The 19,564-nt window shown below is 39.8% G+C and overlaps 3 protein-coding genes across 3 annotated transcripts in view; all 3 read right to left on the bottom strand.

Moving 5' to 3' along the window:
• The window catches only part of LOC127626650 (actin-binding LIM protein 2-like), an 88,218-nt gene extending 78,550 nt beyond the window's left edge, over positions 1 to 9,668 (bottom strand). The window contains exon 1 of the transcript XR_007968478.1: positions 9,406 to 9,668. The gene's annotated coding sequence lies outside the window, so the exon portion shown is untranslated. The remainder of the gene's footprint in view (positions 1 to 9,405) is intronic.
• Positions 9,669 to 11,006: 1,338 nt separating this feature from the next.
• On the bottom strand, positions 11,007 to 12,482 carry cdca9 (cell division cycle associated 9). Its single transcript, XM_052103590.1, has 10 exons — positions 12,353 to 12,482; positions 12,130 to 12,261; positions 12,012 to 12,052; positions 11,864 to 11,915; positions 11,731 to 11,801; positions 11,613 to 11,659; positions 11,447 to 11,533; positions 11,297 to 11,363; positions 11,143 to 11,229; positions 11,007 to 11,054 (listed from the first exon to the last, which is right to left on the bottom strand). The coding sequence occupies exons 1-10, from the start codon at positions 12,480 to 12,482 to the stop codon at positions 11,007 to 11,009; spliced, it is 762 nt and encodes a 253-aa protein (XP_051959550.1).
• A 578-nt stretch (positions 12,483 to 13,060) lies between these two features.
• Positions 13,061 to 17,262, bottom strand: LOC127626962 (tripartite motif-containing protein 14-like). Its single transcript, XM_052103129.1, has 7 exons — positions 17,083 to 17,262; positions 16,587 to 16,747; positions 16,249 to 16,344; positions 15,877 to 16,107; positions 15,758 to 15,774; positions 14,079 to 14,221; positions 13,061 to 13,922 (listed from the first exon to the last, which is right to left on the bottom strand). The coding sequence occupies exons 1-7, from the start codon at positions 17,192 to 17,194 to the stop codon at positions 13,327 to 13,329; spliced, it is 1,356 nt and encodes a 451-aa protein (XP_051959089.1). The 5' UTR covers positions 17,195 to 17,262; the 3' UTR covers positions 13,061 to 13,326.
• Positions 17,263 to 19,564: the final 2,302 nt, after the last annotated feature.

Genomic DNA, 19,564 nt, shown 5'->3' with positions numbered 1-19,564 from the left:
CATCCGCCATCCCAGATGTGTATGATTTTATTTCTGCAGAACATAAATTAGGAATTTTAAAAGAGTATCTTAGCTCTGTAGGTCCATACAATGCAAGTGAAAGGTGACAAATACTTTGAAGCTCCAAAAAGCTAATAACGGCAGCATAAAAGTAATTCATAAGACTTTCCATCTGAAGAGATCCAACCGGTTTCGGGTGAACAGATCAAAATGTTTAAACATTTTCACTTTACATTTACCATTGCAGTCTCTAGGCATGATCGTGAACTAACCCACTTCCTTAACGCATACACAGAATGCTAGATGGCACTAGAAAGTGTTGAGCTTGATCGCCAAGGAGACTGCTGGTGTCAAGATTTATAATGAAAAACCTGATTGGATGTCACTTCAGATGACACAGATTAAACCACTGAAGTCATATGGATTACTTTTATGCTGCATTTATGTGCTTTTTGGAGCTTCAAAGTTTTGGAACTAATTCACTTGCCTTGTATGTATCTAAAGATATTCTTCTAAAAATATTTGTTTGTGTTCTGCAGAAGAAAGAAAATCATAAACATCTGGGATGGCATGAAAGAGAGTAAATGAGGAGAGATTATAATTTATTTTGGTGAACTATTCATTTAACACATTACCTCCTTTATGTTTAATCAAGGATCATTTACCCCCTGCTAATTCAGAGTCTGGGTAATGGAGCTTTAACTTCTATCAAGAGATTATGGGAGAAAGGTTTAAACTTGGTAATTGAGGACGGAGTGTGGGCTAGGATTCTAAAAAACATCAAGTCTACACAGAGGTGGATTTAGGCATGAGAGTGCAGAATGTATTCCCCGCCCTCCCAGACCCACTTTTTCTTTTAAGAACCAGTCAGAGATACTCACAGAGTAAATTGAAGTACAAACAAGTACTCAATTATTGTTAACTTTTCACAGTTGATTGTTTTAAATTTAAATGGGCACCAGCTTCTGTCAACATTATTTAATTTGGTTGTTTACACATTGCTGAAAAACTGTGCTGGCAGTCCATGAAAAAAGTAATGAAAGCGGCATTGTTCTAAAGTAAAATATGGGAAAAGAAAAAAGGAAAGATAAGGACAGAGAGCCAAGCTCAGCCTTCAAAGAAAACACATGACATAATTTCCTTGGTATGACTTATGCAAGATAAAGAACATGTGCCTGACTAATCAAACTGTTCTTATTTTTCTGTCCATCAAGATGATTTAGCATTAAAGTTCTGACACCCTTTTCTCCCTCTCTGCAGTGGCTTGTGCTTTCACAACTTTGCATGCAATAAAATACAACACATTTTCAGGCTATTTTTCAACTGAAAATCAGGGTCAATAAAGATTAGAGTTTTGATTTATTCTTGAATATGAAGCAGATAACGCAATATTCACCCTCCTCGGTGGTGTAGTCTGAAGTGGTGACTGAAAAGGTGGGCATTAGTGATGGGTCGTTCGCGAATGAGTTGGCTCTAAGAGATCACTGCCAGTCACTGCCAGGGTGAAATGTCCACAGAGTGTCACCAAAAGCAAGTCGTAATGCAATCATATGTCTACATCTAAACCTAACCATCAATGGAGTAAAAAAAATTCCATGGAATCTAAAAAATTTTTAGAAAAAATGCAACCTTTGTATTGAACCAGGGCTGGATTGGTAATCTTGCATACCAGACAATTTTCCGGTGGGCCGACGCATATTGGGGCAGATCAGGGGCAGACTGGCCATTGGGACGAATGGGCCACGATAAACTGAAATGAGCCGCCACGTTATGCAGAATGGGTCACAAAACGGTGCTGCAATATGCCGAAGGGGGCAGTGATATGCTGAATAGGACAGCGATAACACACATAGTGAGTTTGTATGGTAGTTAATCGTCATATTCGTGAAATACCTAAAACAGATAATTAATCATCATAGTCCTAAAACAGGCAATTAATCGTCATAATCGCAATTATTTGTTTGACAATTAACTGTCAGCCAAATTTCACAATCGCGACACCTCATTTTCATTATTAGGTTCCTAACTTGTGAATTGTTTTGTTAAAAATGTGGCCCAAACAATTTGGGTTTGTGATGGGGTTAATATACTGTATGGCTAATATAGCCTTTCTGTAGCCCCCTGTTACTCATGTCCACCATTACCTCGGGTCTGACACCAATGCTTTGATAAGCTAATGGAGAGAGGACGAGGATGTTATCTGCTCACTGCTGGGACACCTTCAAGAAACTGCAGTTATGAATAATTTACTAAGTGTCCTTTACTCTTCTAAGGTAATCTGAGACTCTTCTAAAGCACAGCAGTGGTCCTCAGTTGTCAAATCCCAGCTTTCACTAAAATACTCACACTCTATATGTGTGCCAAGAATACAATTTTATTGCTTCCGCACACCATCACTGGTTTAACAATGGTTGTAGAATTGTGCCCTTAAAGCGATTCAATGCAGTTTCCTCTCCTACAGTCAAATGGCAACCAAACCATAGATAAAAAGCCTTGAAAAACTGCAATGAAATCTTCTTCTCTTTCCGCTTCTTTACAGCTCCTGAGCTGGGAACACAGACTGCCAGTAAATCTAGACCTGACCTATCAGTTTAGCACAGGGATCCCACATTCTGAATGTGTCCCATAAGCTCAGCCCTCTTCAGGTTACCATGGCAGTATGAGATGGGTGATGGGAAGGAAATCATCACACTCTACTGTTACATTCAACACACAAACTGCAACAATATCAATAACTTATAATCTGGAAAGAACCACACATCCAGTTCATACAGTAAGAACAGCGATTAAGAGAATAATGCTGTTATTACTGTGACAGTTCAAAGAGTTTGTTATTTCTAAATCACCAATTAAATGCATTTTAAATGTCTAATTCTTGCATTTTCTTCAAGATTCTGGCTTGAACTTTGGGATGACAGGGGTGTTCAGACGAGAATGGCAAGGTTTGAGCTATTTTTAGATCGAAGAGATCACAGATATGCACAGTGAGCAAAAGATGAGAGGAAAGAGTGCATGCATGCAAATTGTTTGAGTTGATATTGTTGCAATACACCACATGAACATGCTAGCAACCAAACTGAATGAAACCAGAAAAAGTGTAAAACTCCATCTGGGGTGATGACATCACCGTGTTGTGCAAACTGTTCATGAACACTGACTGACTCAACAGTCCTTTATTTAGCAGTGCTCTGTATATTGCCATCAAAATTTTCTAAGCAAATACTGGAGCATCTCATGAATTTTAATACAATTATGCAAATGCTGTGGTACAATCATAAAACACATAACAACAAATCAACCTTATCTGTTATTTGGAGTGTTTAAGAGAAATCCACACAACTTTGCATTCTACACACACTGTCACAAGTACAGGTACACAATGTTGCAGGGATTTTAACCAAAAAATTTTTTCGTTTCGGATCGTTCTGAGCAAAAACTATATTTTATTCTAACCGGTTACCGGTTAGAGCTAAATAAAAGAATAGTTAATAATGTTGTTTTTAAAATGACAGTACTCTGCGCTAAGGGGTGGGTGAACTACCAATTGCAGCATTGCCAGATATCACTAGAAAAGAAAGCAGTCTGGTCTGGAAAAACAAGCTCAAATGCTACATGCCTCAAAAAATCTTTTTTTTTAATTTATCAAAATAGCATACAGTTAATTAACAGTTAAGTCAAATTGTAATTAAAGATTTCCCTTTGAGTCAAAACCCAGCAGCATCAAATCTGTATTAATGCATCATATCGTGGTTACTGTTACCCCGAGGGAAGGAACGAGATGTTGTGTCGAATGAAGTGACACAAGGGGTCTTCCTGGGATGCCAAACGTACCTCTGAACATGAGAAAAGGCCAATGTCAAGTTGGCAGACAGAATTTGCATGCCCCGCCCCGGACATACGGTAAAGGGAAGCGGGGCAGCGAGTGCCAGTCAGGATTTTGCACTGAGTAGCAGAAAAGACCCTGCGGATGCCACATCCTGCCCAGTCTAGGGGGAGGAAACATATGTCAAATACACCATGAGGGTTGTGAAGCCGTATGTGGGAAACGGCGAGGTGGTAGGTCCAGCCTAATAAGGAGGGACTCTACAAGCATGGCGACCGGGGCAGCAGGGCTGCCTATTGGAAACGCTGGTCCGCCGACAGGGGGACCATACCGCGGGGAATACATCACAGGGAGTTTGCTTGAAAAGGGAACTAAGCCCGCGGAGCCCGACACAAGCACCTGTGAATCGTAGTGGGTCTGGACGCAAATTGCTCCACTGAATTCGCAGGCCAGAAGGCTAGGGAGGAGAAAATCCAGGGAGCGACGCTTAGTGGCTAACCTGGGATAGAAGGCGCACTGGATCAACTTGGTGAAGGGCGCTGTGTGCAAGCGGAACACCCGGTCGGTTATGCCGCATTACCGAGTTCTACCGGCTCGGACCTGACAAAACACGGGACGAGATCGACTCTGAGATTGTAAAATCTGGCAAAGGTATTGGGTGTTGCCCAGCCCGCTGCTCTGCAAATGTCTGCTAAGGAGGTGCCATGGGCCAGTGCCCACGAGGATGCCACACTTCTAGTAGAGTGTGCTCGAACCCGCAAGGGGGCGGGCACGGCCTGGGTGTGATAAGCTAAAGAAATAGCATCAACGACCCAGTGAGCTAACTTCTGTTTGGAGACTGCGTTCCCTTTCCGCCATCCGCCGAAGCAGACAAAGAGCTGCTCAGAACATCTAAAGCTCATCGTGCGGTCCAAATAGATACCTGCCTCCTACCGGGGCAGCGCTTGCAGGTTCACGACCTGGTCCCTGAAGGGGGTCGTAGGAACCTTGAGAATAACGTGAGAATGTGCCGGACTGAACTCCAGGCAGGTGTCGCTGACAGAGAACGCTTGCAGGTCCCTAACCCTCATCATGGAGGCTAACGTGATCAGGAGGGCAATCTTCAGGGAGAGGGCCTTGAGCTCAACTGAATCAAGCGGCTCGAAGGGGGGGTCTCTGGAGGCCCAAGAGGACCACTGAGAGATACCAGGAGGGGAATAGGCTAGGCTGTGGAGGGTTCAGTCTCCAGGCGCCTTTCAGGAACCTGATAATCAAGATGTGCTTACCTAGGGACTTGCCCTCTACTGCGTCGTGGTGGGCTGCAATAGCAGCTACATACACCTTCAAGGTGGAAGGGGACAGCCTCCCCTCCAGCCTCTCCTGCAGGAATGAAAGCACTGACCAAACTGCGCACTGCGTCTTCAGCTCGGGAAGAACACCTGCCTGGTGGAGGGAGCTCTGGCTTGGTTGATTGTGTCTACGACTGCAGGTGGTAGATCCACTAGATCTTCCGCGTCCCATCCAGGGGCCAGACGTGGAGGTTCCAGAGGTCTGGGCGCGGGTGCCAGAGGGTGCCCCATCCCTGAGGAAGAAGGTCCTTGCTCAGGGGAATTTTCCAGGCAGCAGCCCAGGCAAGTCTTCCGCGTCAGATACCTGGACGCTTTCCGATGCAGAGACAATGTCATCATTTAAGTCCAGGGGCTCAAGGGAGAATGCCAGCTGGCTGTGAAGCGAGCAAGCATGTCGGGGGGCGGGTGGTTTGTTTGGATTTATCCGGCGAAACCGAGTCCGTCATTATCCCCATATCGTCTTCATCGCCAGCCGGCATTCAGGTCCTCCTCAATCTGTTAGGAAAAAGGAGAGCCGCGACCGCAACGCTGCCATGGTCATGTTCTCGCAATGAGTACATGAGCCATCCACGAACGACTTCTCAGTGTGATCGCTGCCCAGGCACATGAGGCAGCGTCTGTGACCATTGGTCAGCTTCTCGCTGACAGAGGTGAGTTAAACAGTAGTGAATTTCAGCTTGCTTGTTGCACAACCGTTCGACTCCGAAGAAAAATTCTGACTGGCACTCGCTGCCCCGCTTCCCTTTATACCCGTATTTCCGGGGCGAGGCATGCAAATTAGGTCTGCCAACTTGACATTGGCCTTTTCTCAGGTTCAGAGGTACATTTGGCATCCCAGGAAGACCCCTTGTGTCACTTCATTCGACACAACATCGAGCGAACAATGAGGGAACTAAAGATAATTCTGTGAAAACGTACTAAACTTAAAACAACTGAGAAAAGTACTTTTTACCTTCCTTGTATCTGAATTAGCTGAGCATGGATATGTAGTAATTATACATAGTTGTTCAAAAGACCTTCGTTCACAGAATGCAACATTCACAAAGGACAATTAGGAAAATAGCAGCAGCTTCCTTCAGGTTCAAAGCACATGTCTCATTTTTTCAGGCAACATGAAATGTAGTTCCAAACATATACTGTGATAAACTCTTTGGCCTTTAGATTCATGAAAAAATTATTGTACCAAAATTAACCAGTTATAACCGGTTACCAGCATTTAAAAATAATGCTTTCACTCTGGAACAATTTAAATCACTATGTTACGGTTTTCGGTTACGTTCTTCTAAACATTTTTCATTTTCTGTTTTTGTTCCTTGAACCGTTTTCAGTCCCTGCTGTGTTGGCAGGTCATCTTTCACAGAATCGTTTGCCTTTAGGATATGAAGGGTAAACAGAGGCCTAGTTTGCATAGAAGTGCAGATAACTGGTCTTATTAGCAAATACTTGCCTTTGAGCGAGAGGTCAGTTCTAACCAAATAATAGATAATTAGCACAAATGTGCATGTAATCAAATGCTTTCAATGGACTAAGTGTAGAAAGGGTAAAAAGTGGTAAACTACATTAAAGGAATAGTTCACCCAAAAATTAACTTTCTTTCATTATTTACTCACCCTCATGCCATCCCAGATGTTTATGACTTCTGCTGAACACAAACAAACATTTTTAGAAGAATATCTCAGCTCTGTAAATATAAATGTAACTATAAATCTCAGATTATATTTCTTTTTTTACATTCTTCTTCTTTTGTGTTTGGAGATTGGCATTATTTGTGCATATTGCCACCTACTGGGTAGAGAGCAGAATTTACCTTAAATATTGATCAGTTTCTCACCCACACCTATCATATCGCTTCTGAAGGTATGGATTTAACCACTGTAGTTTTACAGATTACAGATACCTTTATGCTGCCTTTATGTCCTTTTGGTGCTTCAGAGTTTTGGTCACAATTCACTTGCATTGAATGGACCTACAGAGACTCAGCAGAAGAAGGAAAATCATACACATCTGGGATGGCAGGGTGAGTAAATGATGAGAGGAGTTTCCTTTTTGGGTGAACAAAAACATCCTTACATGTCACTTTTTTTAAGCCCCTCCTTTTAAGACCCTCCCCTCCTTTGTGCCTCCCAATTGCTGGTGTCAGGAGCACAACCTCTCCCTCAACGTCAGTAAAACCAAGGAGCTTGTGGTGGATTTCAGGAGGAAAGACGGAGAACACAGCCCCATCACCATCAATGGAGCACCGGTAGAGAGAGTCAGCAGTTTCAAGTTCCTCGGTGTCCACATCACCGAAGAACTCACATGGTCCGTCCACACTGAGGCCGCTGTGAAGAAGGCTCACCAGCGCCTCTTCTTCCTGAGACGGCTGAGGAAGTTTGGAATGAACCAACACATCCTCACACGGTTCTACACCAGCACTGTAGAGAGCATCCTGACTGGCTGCATCACCGCCTGGTACGGCAATAGCACCGCCCACAACTGCAAAGCCCTGCAAAGGGTGGTGCGAACTGCCAGAAACATCATCGGAGGTGAGCTTCCCTCCCTCCAGGACATATACACTAGGCGGTGTGTGAAAAAAGCTCGGAGGATCATCAGAGACTCCAGCCACCCGAGTCATGGTCTGTTCTCACTGCTACCATCAGGCAGGCGTATCGCAGCATCAGGACCCGCACCAGCCGACTACATGACAGCTTCTTTCCCCAAGCAGTCAGACTGTTGAACACTTGATCTATCAGGATCAATAATTAGCACTGCACTTTATTCATCTATAATCTCACACTGGACTGTCAACATATTCTCCTCAATATACTACTTCATATATATATATATTTCATATACTCCTTACTTATTGTATTGTATATTGTGTATTGTATATTGTGTGTATTGTTTACTGTACATTGTATATAATTATTGTGTTGTGTAAGTATGTGTACATTTGATTTGTAAATTGTTTTGTGTATGTTGTTTATTGTATTTGGTATATGTCTAGTCACTGTCATGACTGCTATGTTGCTCGGAACTGCACACAAGAATTTCACCTACTGTTGCACTTGTGTACATGGTAGTGTGACAATAAAGTGATTTCATTTGATTTGATTTGTTTAATGGATAAGCTGGAGGCCATTCCTCACAAAGTCTTTAACAATAAAACCATGACAAGGAAAATATAACATGCCCACTCTTTTCAGGGCTAATTACTAGTGCCTGTTTCTCATGCACTTAGCAGGAGTGATTTCCAGCTATTTCTCTATTTGTTCCAAATGGCTGTGAAATCATTAATCTAGTACATGTGCTTTTTGCTTGGTTCTGCCAAGACTCAAAATCCACAAACTTTTGAAGAGCTAGATGCTTTAATAGGGTGACTACAGGTAAAGTGGGACATTGTTTAATATATAAACTTTCCCAAATGTACTGTATTTTAGATAGGGAAATAAGTAAATTATAAATTATTTGAAATAAGCATTTCTACAACCCTTCAATATGCAGTAAAATAAATTAAGCAACCACTCCAGGAACATGCAACCACGAAGGGTCACAGAACATAAAAAGTGGTGCCAGCACTTGCAGCTACAGACAATATTGATCAAGGTCAGTGATATTGACCACCTTGACTGCAAAATAAGTCAATGCCAGAGATCTTGAGGATTGCCCTGGTAATTACCAGCAGTTTCACTTTAAACCTTTACTGTTAACTTGAACTATGGGGAATAACAATACGTGGTAGCCCTAATGTTTCAAAAGGGGAACTCTTTATTGTACAGTAATGTCTGTATTTCGGTTAATGTATTTAAAGTTAATTTATTTTTCCAAATAGATATAAAGCAGGTAAACCATGACATGAGTATGCATATTAATTAATGCATTTATTTTGTTATTAAAAAGTAATATAGGAGAAGAGTATTTTTTGACCCAAGAGGCTACATCTGCATACAGAAAACATTTCAAAATAAATTTTATTCTATAGAGAAACAGGGGGGCAATTAAACTACATAATACTGCCCTTTGGCAGTTTTCACAAGGACAAGAAGAAAAAAATATTCGAGGAAGCCTACACAGGACAGGTATAACCAAAGAGACAACCCATGTAAACCTTTAACAGTAGCCTGCAGTAAATTACTCATTTCCGTACTAAAGGACTGCAATGCAACATACAAATATAGATGGTGGGTGGAACCAGGCTGCCGTGTAGAAAATATATGGACAAATCTTCTGGCTGAAATGAAGTTAGTATATATGATGCACACCCAAAACACTTACCGGTGCTCATTGTTATCCGCAGACCTTTTTATATTCCGATGTCATGTATATCTCTGCCTAGATCCGCATTCAGCTGCGCACAGCTGAGCCACCAGTCCGCTCCGTAGATCATTCACTCCCCCAATGCACAATAATAAAATGATCTCATAAAAAGCGAAAACAATTCGGTGCCGTAGAATCGCCTTCAAAACATAGTGCGCAGCGTTGTGAGCGCATGCACGAGCGGGGTGTTGCCATACGGCCGTGTTGTGATGCGCTCATGCGTATTTGCCTCAGCACCATTCCAGACACGAGCCGGCTGGTACACAGCCACTGTGAAAGCCACTCACAGCGACAACGGGCAGCTTGGGAAATGGAGTTTAAGTGCGGGAACGACACATTATCAGAGGACAAACTCAAACGAGAGGCTAAACAACAGCAATAATAATCAAATTGACCAGTTTATTTCTTGTATAATTTTGATGACTTTGACTCTATAGTAAATATTAATTATTAGTACTTAGACATCAATATGACAATACATTTATGCAATTATGGATTAGTCAAAATAATTCAAAACACGATGTAAAGAAATTACTTAAAACTAGACAAACGACCCACATTAGGGTTCACAAAACTACTGCTACCTAGTGTTGAATTACGGTTCTATATTATGGCCTCTGATCCATCTATACTTCCTAGTCTATACTTCCACTACAGTACAAATGCATAAACAATTAGTGCATTAGAATTTAAATGCACTCATGTGGAGTCCAGAGTGTCTGCCAAATTTATACTTTACCCTTAAACGCATAAGGGACCTCATTTTATTCCCTGTATCTCATCCATTTATTTTTTGATTTTTTTTTTAATGCCATAACCTCTTCAGTATTCCTCTCTTATACACACAAAGCCGAAATTGCAAAAAAAAATACAAATAAATTATGGCTTGAGTGCCAAAAGTGTATAGAGTTATTAGAGATCCTTTCGAACTTCCAATACATACATATTAGACATGCTACTTTACTCAGTGGCACTGTGGTTTCAGTGATTGACTGATTTAATTTGACATTGCCATTTGATGAAACATGGATTAAACTACATCAACTAAAATGCATGAAGAGTTTGACATGAATATGGTCTATGTGCCTCCATTTAGACTCAAGGGCATGAGGAAATACTTTGAGCAACACACAAGGTCCATACAAGCTTATACAGGGTGTTTGACAGCCAGTTGTAGCTCATTAAATTTCAGGGAGTGTAAATCCTGCTCTAGATTATTCCTGGTTTGTTGCTTTCATGATTTATGAAATGTCACGAAAATATATTTTGCCATTTTCGAATCATTTGAAAACCTCACTATCTGGACATTTTGTAGATCCAGTTGTGATAGGTGCAAGTGCAGGGAATCTCCAAAAACCTGAATGTGTGAGCGTTGTGAAAATCCCATGCATTTAAAGGTTAAGAGTAATATGATAAAAAGAACTGTAATGAGTCGGAGGCTGTTGAGCCTCATAGGAACAGTCAGACAATTAAATGTTAGAGAAAAATAATTTTTATTACTTAAGTTTACATATTTTAAACTTTTAAAAACCGGCTCTTTAATCCAGGATTAAACGGACTCAGCGAGTGTTATTGAACACTTTGTTACACAAGTACTCCATCAGCTCCTGCAATAAAGAAAACACATTAATGGCTATAACATGTTTAATTGCAACTACATGAAATTATGCCATATGAAAATTATAAAACGCTTACCTTGATCTTTCGCATTTGACCCACAGCAGAATCATCAAGCAGATCAACATTTATGTCATCTTTGTTGTCCTCGGAAAGGTACAGAGTCTTAAAGAAAGAGACCATCATGTTGAACGCTATACCCTGCAAACTAAACCCTCAATGATATACATACTTCTCCTTGGGATGTTACTATAGTAGCAGTAGCCATCATTTCATCACCAACGGAGCGACTTGCTTGTCTGCATATCGATACAAAAGCAGCATGTTTAGCATTACATTAGATCACATCTGAAAAACCTACAAATATAACAATGACATTTACCGCGGTTTACCCCCTAAACCAAAGGCTTGGTCACTGAGTTTGGCAACCCGCCCTTGGGTTCTTTTTGCACTGACAGATGAAGCACATCTGTAATGGGAGTAAATAGATTCATCAAAACTACACCCAGTCACCACCTGACCAAACAGACTGGACCCAAAATGTTTACCGCAGACTTCCGGTGCTGTTACTGGCATGCAGGGTCTTCTTGCATTTCTGTGATCACAAAGCTTCAGTAAAACTCAAATTGCAAGGGTACAAACACCACGCAAATGGAAGGTCTGTACCTTTGTGCCTTCCAATGAAGTGGTCTTGCTTTGACCCGATGACCTCTGTTGTGTTCCAGTGTCACTTAATCCTAAGTGAATGTATGCAAATGAACCTCAAATCTTCAAAATACATTTTATCTATTGTTTTTACCTTTTTTGCTTGGCTTCCGAGTTAGGGGTTTACGAAATTCTGGAGATCCACACTGAAAAAAAAAAAAAAAAAATAGTGCACAGCCTTTAAGCGATGCGGTCTCTTGAAGTGAACACCAGAGTGCAGCAGAGTATTCAGATTATTATACCGTGATTGCCATCGTGACCTCTCCGACGGATGTGTCGTGATCTGAAAGATATTTGACATTTTAATGCAAATTATAAAAGTATTTCAGAAATGAGAATCTAGCTTTGTTGTTGTCGTACCACCCATTAGGTCTTTTATCAGCGTGGTGTGAAGCGAGTGTGGCATCTTCATCAGCTCTATCTTGAAGACTCGGTCGACAGTTGCCAGTAATTTGTTCAGATTGGTCTCCATTTCATTTATCCGATCCTGAGCTGCTCCGGTAGAAGAACGGAACTGGATTGATCATAATGATTATACATTTAATTTTAAGCTTTGGTTTTAAAAACAAAACGCATGACTGACCTTCCTTCTCAAACTGTTGTATGAACAGTTCCTTTCTCTTGTTGAGTTTAATCTTATGTTCAAAGTTTTGTTGTCCGTCGGACTGACCTTCTGAATTTTGACTGACTTTTCTCGTTCTTCGTGGAGCCATGTCAATAAAAACACACATGGCAACAGAAGTTGTCCCATCTTAAAGGGCACCACAAAACTCGGTCCAGGTGCTCACTAATGACCTTAATTACCAAGTATTGATAAAGCTTGTAACCCATAGCCAAACTAGAGTTCTCTTTGAGACTAAACTTCTAGTTTTAAATGTTTTTCATGTGTTTAGAGTTTAAAATAACTATTAAACGTCATAAATATCAAATATACATATTATTTTATATCTCGGCGTCCCATTGTGGATGTGTTCCTGGTGCTATTGAATAAAAAATGGGTGAAAACATACACACAAACATACAGGGCGCGCGCATGTGTGTGTGTGTGTGTGTGTGTATAGATTTATATGATGTGTGTGTGTGACTAACTCCTTTATACAATAAACTGCTTTATCCAGTGCATGCCATTCAAGAGACTGTAAGTATATGCCTCACAGCCTCATTTTCATTCATGTAAAAAATAAAATGTGGTGCTACTGTGAATAAGGTCTGCAATATGTTCTACAATAGAGATGGTGTATGCACTGCTAACATTAAGACAACTTTCAAAACACAAAACAAGGATTCAGTAATGATGGGGAAGAAATATACTTTATTAAACATGTAAAATAATATGCAGAAATATGCAACATAACAATTACAATAGTAATCAGTTTCTTTAATCTTTTTTTTTGGAAGTAAATATAGTTTATAATATAGAGATGGTTACATGCCTAACAAATTAATATGTACTTTACTGTGCTATGAAAGCCATTGCTTAGTGAATCAGGGTAAGACAAGGACAGAGTTTGAAAACAGATTTTTATTTTCGCTCAATAATTCTTATTTAGTGCAGCTTTAAAGGCTGAGGTCACATATCTCCATATGATAATGAGCTGTCTTTCGTTCTCTGGGCGAATAGAAGCAGAATGCTGGGTAGAGAGGCTCAGTAAAATGATGAGCTCTGTCAAACACAGCTGTTTGCATGGCTGAGAACTCCTGCAGCATTCTCATAGTCTTGGCATCATAAAATATCACACGACCCTTCTGATAGTTTACAAATACTCCCACCCTGTCTGGTGCTGCCCGAGTTGCTGTGACAGGTAGTGCCACATGTCGATCATTATGCCAGGCCATGAGATGCCCATCCTTAAACTCAAGGCTCCACGAGCACCTGTTCCGTCCAAGTTTGGATTCTTTGTCCCTTCCTCTCCTCTGTAGGCTACCATAAGCCACGCCCACAGCCCATGCTGGGCAGCAGTGCACATCCACCTCCCAGTAGTGCTGCCCAGCCTTTATGGAAACAGAGCCTAAGGCACAGTATAGTTGATCAAACCTTAGAGGGTCATTAGGAAATGAGTGGTCCTGTTCAGAAAGGCACATGGTTCGACCTTCTGAGGTCATCGTGATTTGTTTATGACAGGTCAGTTTGTCAATCACCACATTAGAGGAGACTGTCAAGGGAAAAATGTAGAAAAAGAACATTCATAAACACTTGATTTACTAGCTTCTGATTTATCTTTCAAGCCCTTATATATATATATATATATATAAGGATTTATATTAGCATGAAACAAAATGATAGGTTTTATGAACAGAGTGATTTGTACCCAGCAGTAGGCTCTTTCGTTGTAGCTGGGCTTTCAGATCTTTTGAGATGTTCCTAAGAGTCTTCATGAGCTTCTGGATCTTCTCTTCATTCATTTTTAGCTCCTCTTCAGCTGGATCCAGTTTCTTACGACAGCTAGTCATCCTAGTCAGAAAATTATTTAAATTATATTTCAATTAATTATGTTGCATGCATATTAAATGTTGACTATGCTGTATACATTGTGAACTTCAACACCATTAGTGCTTACTTTTAAACATATAACATGCAAAGGCATATTGTTTTGACATACTTTTATGTAATGTGTACAGGTTTTGTACAGTGGTAAGAAAAATTATGTGAACCCTTTGAAATTAGGTGGTTTTCTGTATTTATTGGTCATAAAATGTGATCTCATCTTCATCAAAGTCACAAGTATAGAAAAACAATAATGTGCTTAAGCTAACAACACACAAATAATTATAATCTGTCATGTCTTTAATGAACACATCCCATAAAACATTCACAGTGCTGTGGAAAAGATCATTAAACCCTTGGATTTAATAACTGTTCGATCCTCCTTTGGCAGCAATAATCTCAATCAAGCATTTCTGGTAGCTACAGATTAGACCTGTTTAACATTCAGAAGGAATTTTGGACCATTCTCCCTTACAGAACTGCTTCAGCTCAGCCATATTCTTAGGATGTATGATGTGAATGGTTCTCTTGAGGTCATTCCACAGCATCTCTATCAGTTTGTGGTCTGGGCTCTGACTGGGCCACTCCAAAAGATGGACTTTCTTTTTTTAAACCATTCTGTAGTGGATTTACTTAGATGTTTAGGGTCATTGTCCTGCTGCATCACCCAACTTCCACTGAGCTTCAGCTGGTGCACAGCTACCCTGACATTATCCTGTAGGATATCTTGATAAACTTGATGGCAAGGAGTCCAGGCCCCGAAGCAGCAAATTAGCTTCAAATCATGATGCTTCCTCATCATACTTCACCATTGGAATGATATTTTCATGTTGGTATGCGGTGACCTTTTTACCCCATACGCAGTGCTGTGTGTTCTTCCCAAACAATTCAACCATAGTTTTATCAGTCCACAAAATATTTTCCCAGTAGCATTGTGGAGTGTCAGGGTGGTCTTTGGTAAACTTTAGGTGCAAAGTCTTTAGCTGTCACTCATGGGTTATTTTTTTAACTCAATAAGCATTCTGTGGTGTGCATTTGAGTCATCTTTGCTGGATGGCCACTTCTAGAGAGAGTAGCCACAGTATTAAATCATCTCTATTTATAAATCATTTGTCTAACTGTGGACATGAATGTCTAAGCTCTTTGAGATAACTTTGTAACCCTTTCCAGCTTTATGCAAAGCAACAATTCTTGATGGTAGGTCTTCTAGTATCTCTTTTTTGCAAGGCATGGTTCACGTCAGCAGATGCTTCTTGTAATAGCAAACTCAAAATGTTTGAGTGCTTTTTATAAGTCAAAGTAGCTCTAACCCACACCTCCAATCTCGTTTCATTAATTGGATGCCAGGTTGCCAACTCTTGACTATAATCAGCTTTTGTTGGCATCATTAGCCAAGGGGTTCACATAATTTTTTCTTGCCACTGTATATTTGTATTAAGGACAAGTTTAACAGACTAAAACAACTATTCATAATATGGGAACTATTCCAAAAAATGGCCTTACGTAAAATCCTCAGGAAGCTGAAAGAAGAGAACATTTTGTCAACAAGATTATTTCGACAACAAGGGCACAATTTATATGTTTATGAAATGCGTGTTTGTATTTTATCCTTCCGCCCGTACCTGCTTCAAGCTCTCTGTTGTGCTCTGTTGCACTGATTGCATTGTGCTGATGTATTTCTGCAGGAGACTGAGGTGTTGATTCCATTCTTGAAGAATTCGGTTTAGTTTACTGCTGGTCTCCCTGCGGTCTTGCTCTATCATGTCCAAAACTGCCCGCTCATCCTCTTGCAGAGCCATATGAAGCCCCTCAAAGCACTCCTGTACTTGCTGCTTCATCGCCTCTGAACTCGACTACAGCAGAGATTTATGTGTCAGATGTTTGATCTGTCAGTTACTCAACATATATGGTTGTTTACAACATAGTTGTTGTGTTATCACATTAAGGTTTTAAACAGAGGATTGTTTCGCTTATGTAAGTATAATTTCACTTACATTCAGGTTTGCTTTGCGCTTTTTAATGGATTCCAGATGAGCCTCTGCTTTTTGTTTCTCTTTCTTCAACTCCTCCAACCAGACTGGGAGGTGTCCCTTAAGTGTTTACAAATTATTGGTGTTTTTAAATTATTTTCTTCACTTTTCATCTATTTATTGCTGTATTTCTTAAGAGTTTTAATTCCGAATAGTTGCAGTATGTCATTTATACATTAATACTTAAAAAATGCTCCTATATTTCTGACATGATTCACTGACATGATTTTATAATCTGTTTATTAAACAGATTTCTTTTTCTCTGGGTGGGTAATCATTTTGGGAAAATATATCTACTGTACCTCTGATGGTTTTGGAGAGCCGGCTGTTTTTCTAATCAGTTTTGGCGAGCGTGGGAAGGGCTGGATTACTTTTGTCCCTGAACGGCCATCAGAAGCCAGGCAGAACAAACTGACTTGCTCTGATAGAGGCATGAAATCTTCCTCTGCCATCTCTCCCAATTCTGTGAACATAACCATTGGTGTTGGCAAGGAATACCATAAACATTTTCAAATCTCATCCACAGCCACAGTATCTTATGCACATAATGCCATGGCAAGCACATCAGTTGCCAAAAGGTACACTTATATCAGCGTAGGCTAAAGCAAAAAACTGAAACTTTGAATAGTAGTAAACTTAACAGCCTCCACGCATCACATCTGTATTTACGTTAATACATTTATAGATTAATAGTTTATCCAGTATCCAGTAATATTTTTTACAAGGCTGTGTGTCACTTTTTGCTTCTAGTGTTGCATGTCATGTAAATGACTTGACCAGCAGTAAAATTATACTTACCTGAGAGACTGATAATAGATTTAGTCAGTGTGTTTTTGGTTGTCCTTCTGCAAGCACTTCTGTGTTCTTCTCTGGAATGTGTTAAAAAAAGGTGTGCAGCCCCTTTATACATGCCAAAGCCTGCTGCATAGATATACTGTGCGTGCACATTTCTGTGGGTTTGTGTGTGCAGTATTCCTGTCAGTCCAGTGTTTGATTGCTCGCAGTATTATATCTGTTCAGTTCTAGACTTGTTGACCTGCAGGGTTGTGAAATAAGTGCAGGAGTGATTTTTTTCTAAGCTGTTAAGCATGTTGACACTTGTGATCTAGTTATGCATGACATACATTTTGCATCCTAATTTCTCTGTTTTTGTTTTTCTGTCTTCTTGGATATGGCCAGTTTTATGGACAGAATGAGTTCTGCCACTATTACATGTTCAATCATCAATTCTTTGATGAAGAGGTAAAAACCCTGACAATGTAGACATTAAATGTGGTCACTCTAAGAACTTTCTAAGATATCACAATGTGCCACTGTTGTGCATGATGCTTATGATCTATATTGTTTAGCGAGTGGTGAAGCTGAGATGCCGATGATGTGGATATTTCCATACTACTTTGAGCCTCCTTCTCCATTTTGGATTATTAGGTAAATTATATTTTACTAAATGAAAATGAATACAATACATTTACCAAGTGTGATATTGTTGTTCTTTATTCTCAGGTTGATTATGATAACCACCCTCTACATGGAAAGGCTGGCTGGAAGCACTCATATTTTCACTAATATGAGTCCCAAAGATATACTACAGGATGAGTTTACAAGTTTACATTAAGCACAATTAATTTTTTCTCTAATATGCACTTGATTTTGTTTGTGTACATTGCTATTATTAATACATGCTTGGAGAGGGATGAGTGCAGATGAGAATGGGTAATAATAAAAATCAAATATTTTTCAATCCCTCATCTCAGATTTTGTTTCATAAAGAAACAAGCATTGCCCAAAGACTTCTATGCCCATCAAAGGTAAGAGCTGGTGTTTTAGCAGGAGCACATTAAAACAAATAGTTCCCTCAAAATTAAAATGTTCAAACCCCTATGATGTCTTTCTTCCAGAGACATGAAAACGGACAATATTTTCCCCTCCATCTTTCTCACAGGATGAGCGAAATTGGAGACACTGTGATGAATGCGGATGCCTTGTAAGCAAATGTTTATAGGAATGACACAGAATGAATATATGTCTCCTAATATGTATATTTTCTGCCATCTCACCACCTTCTTTCTCCACTGTCTCTCCCCAGCATGACATCATTGTTTCTTATGTGGTCACTGTGCTCTACCTGATCACCCTTGTGGGCAGAACCAAATAGGCTGTTCCAAATGTGACAGCCAAAAACACAAACTCAGAGCCTGCCCTAAACATACAATAAGTGGTTAAAAGACCAACTCTCTCACTTTTAAAATGTGCCCTATAATTAGGGGTAGGCGATATGACCAAAATCTTATTTCATGATATGAGTAATTGCATATAACAATAGCAATATATAATAAAAACGGTTTATAAATAAAATAACCATATTGTAATGCCTATTTTTGGAACTCCAGTCAGTGAATTAAATACTTTATATATTAAAACTATTTCCTCTTTATTTGGAACAAGACAAACAATGTCAAAGTAAATAAATAAAAATCAACCTTACCAAAATGCTAAATATAACAGTATGACACATTTCAGTTTAAAATTTTGTTGACCAATATTAAATTATTATCCTATAAACTTTGCTCAAGAAACGTAAGATCTTCTCAAAGCAATGCGACAAAGAAAATATATCATAAAAAAAAAAAAAAAATAAAAAAAAAAAAAAACATAAAAATAAAAACCTAACAAGAATAAACACTTCTTGAAGACAATAAATGTAACTTATGGCGAAATAAATAAATAAGTGACAGAATGAACTTATTTATTCAGAGTTCATCTTTTGGATGTCATTATATTCTTTTGCGTTCTTCTTATTACGAGTGATTATTATCATGCGAACCACGATGATGTCACACCTGTTTAATAACAAGCTCCTCTTCGTGTTCTTAACCTGTGTGGGAGTCGTCCCGTTCTGTGGAGATTTCGCTCCTGGGTCAAAATGTATTGAGTAGCGCCAGTGACCCCGCTCTGAGCTCTCACAAATATCGGAAAGCCTGCTGGATTCGCGTGAAACATTCGCGTGTCAGATGAGAAGAACATTAAGCCATTTTAAAGCGCCAAACGCGCAATGAAGGTCATTATATTTTTTCTTGGGCGGCCGCAGAAACATTTTCAGTGTCGGAAAAAACCTGTCCATGTTTCTTCAGTTCTCTCAGTCTCAGCTGAAGCCCTGCTCACTGACAGAAAAATATACACCTTAGCCAAATACATTTAAACGCAGTATTTCACAATTCCGGACATTTAATCGTAAAAACATTCCCTGTTTTAGGTCAGTTAGGAGTTTTAATGACTTCAA

The sequence above is a fragment of the Xyrauchen texanus genome, chromosome 33, assembly GCF_025860055.1.
Source record: "Xyrauchen texanus isolate HMW12.3.18 chromosome 33, RBS_HiC_50CHRs, whole genome shotgun sequence".
NCBI lineage: Eukaryota > Metazoa > Chordata > Actinopteri > Cypriniformes > Catostomidae > Xyrauchen > Xyrauchen texanus.
Note: the sequence above shows the minus strand (reverse complement) of the source record. Positions and strands in the feature narration are given on the sequence as shown.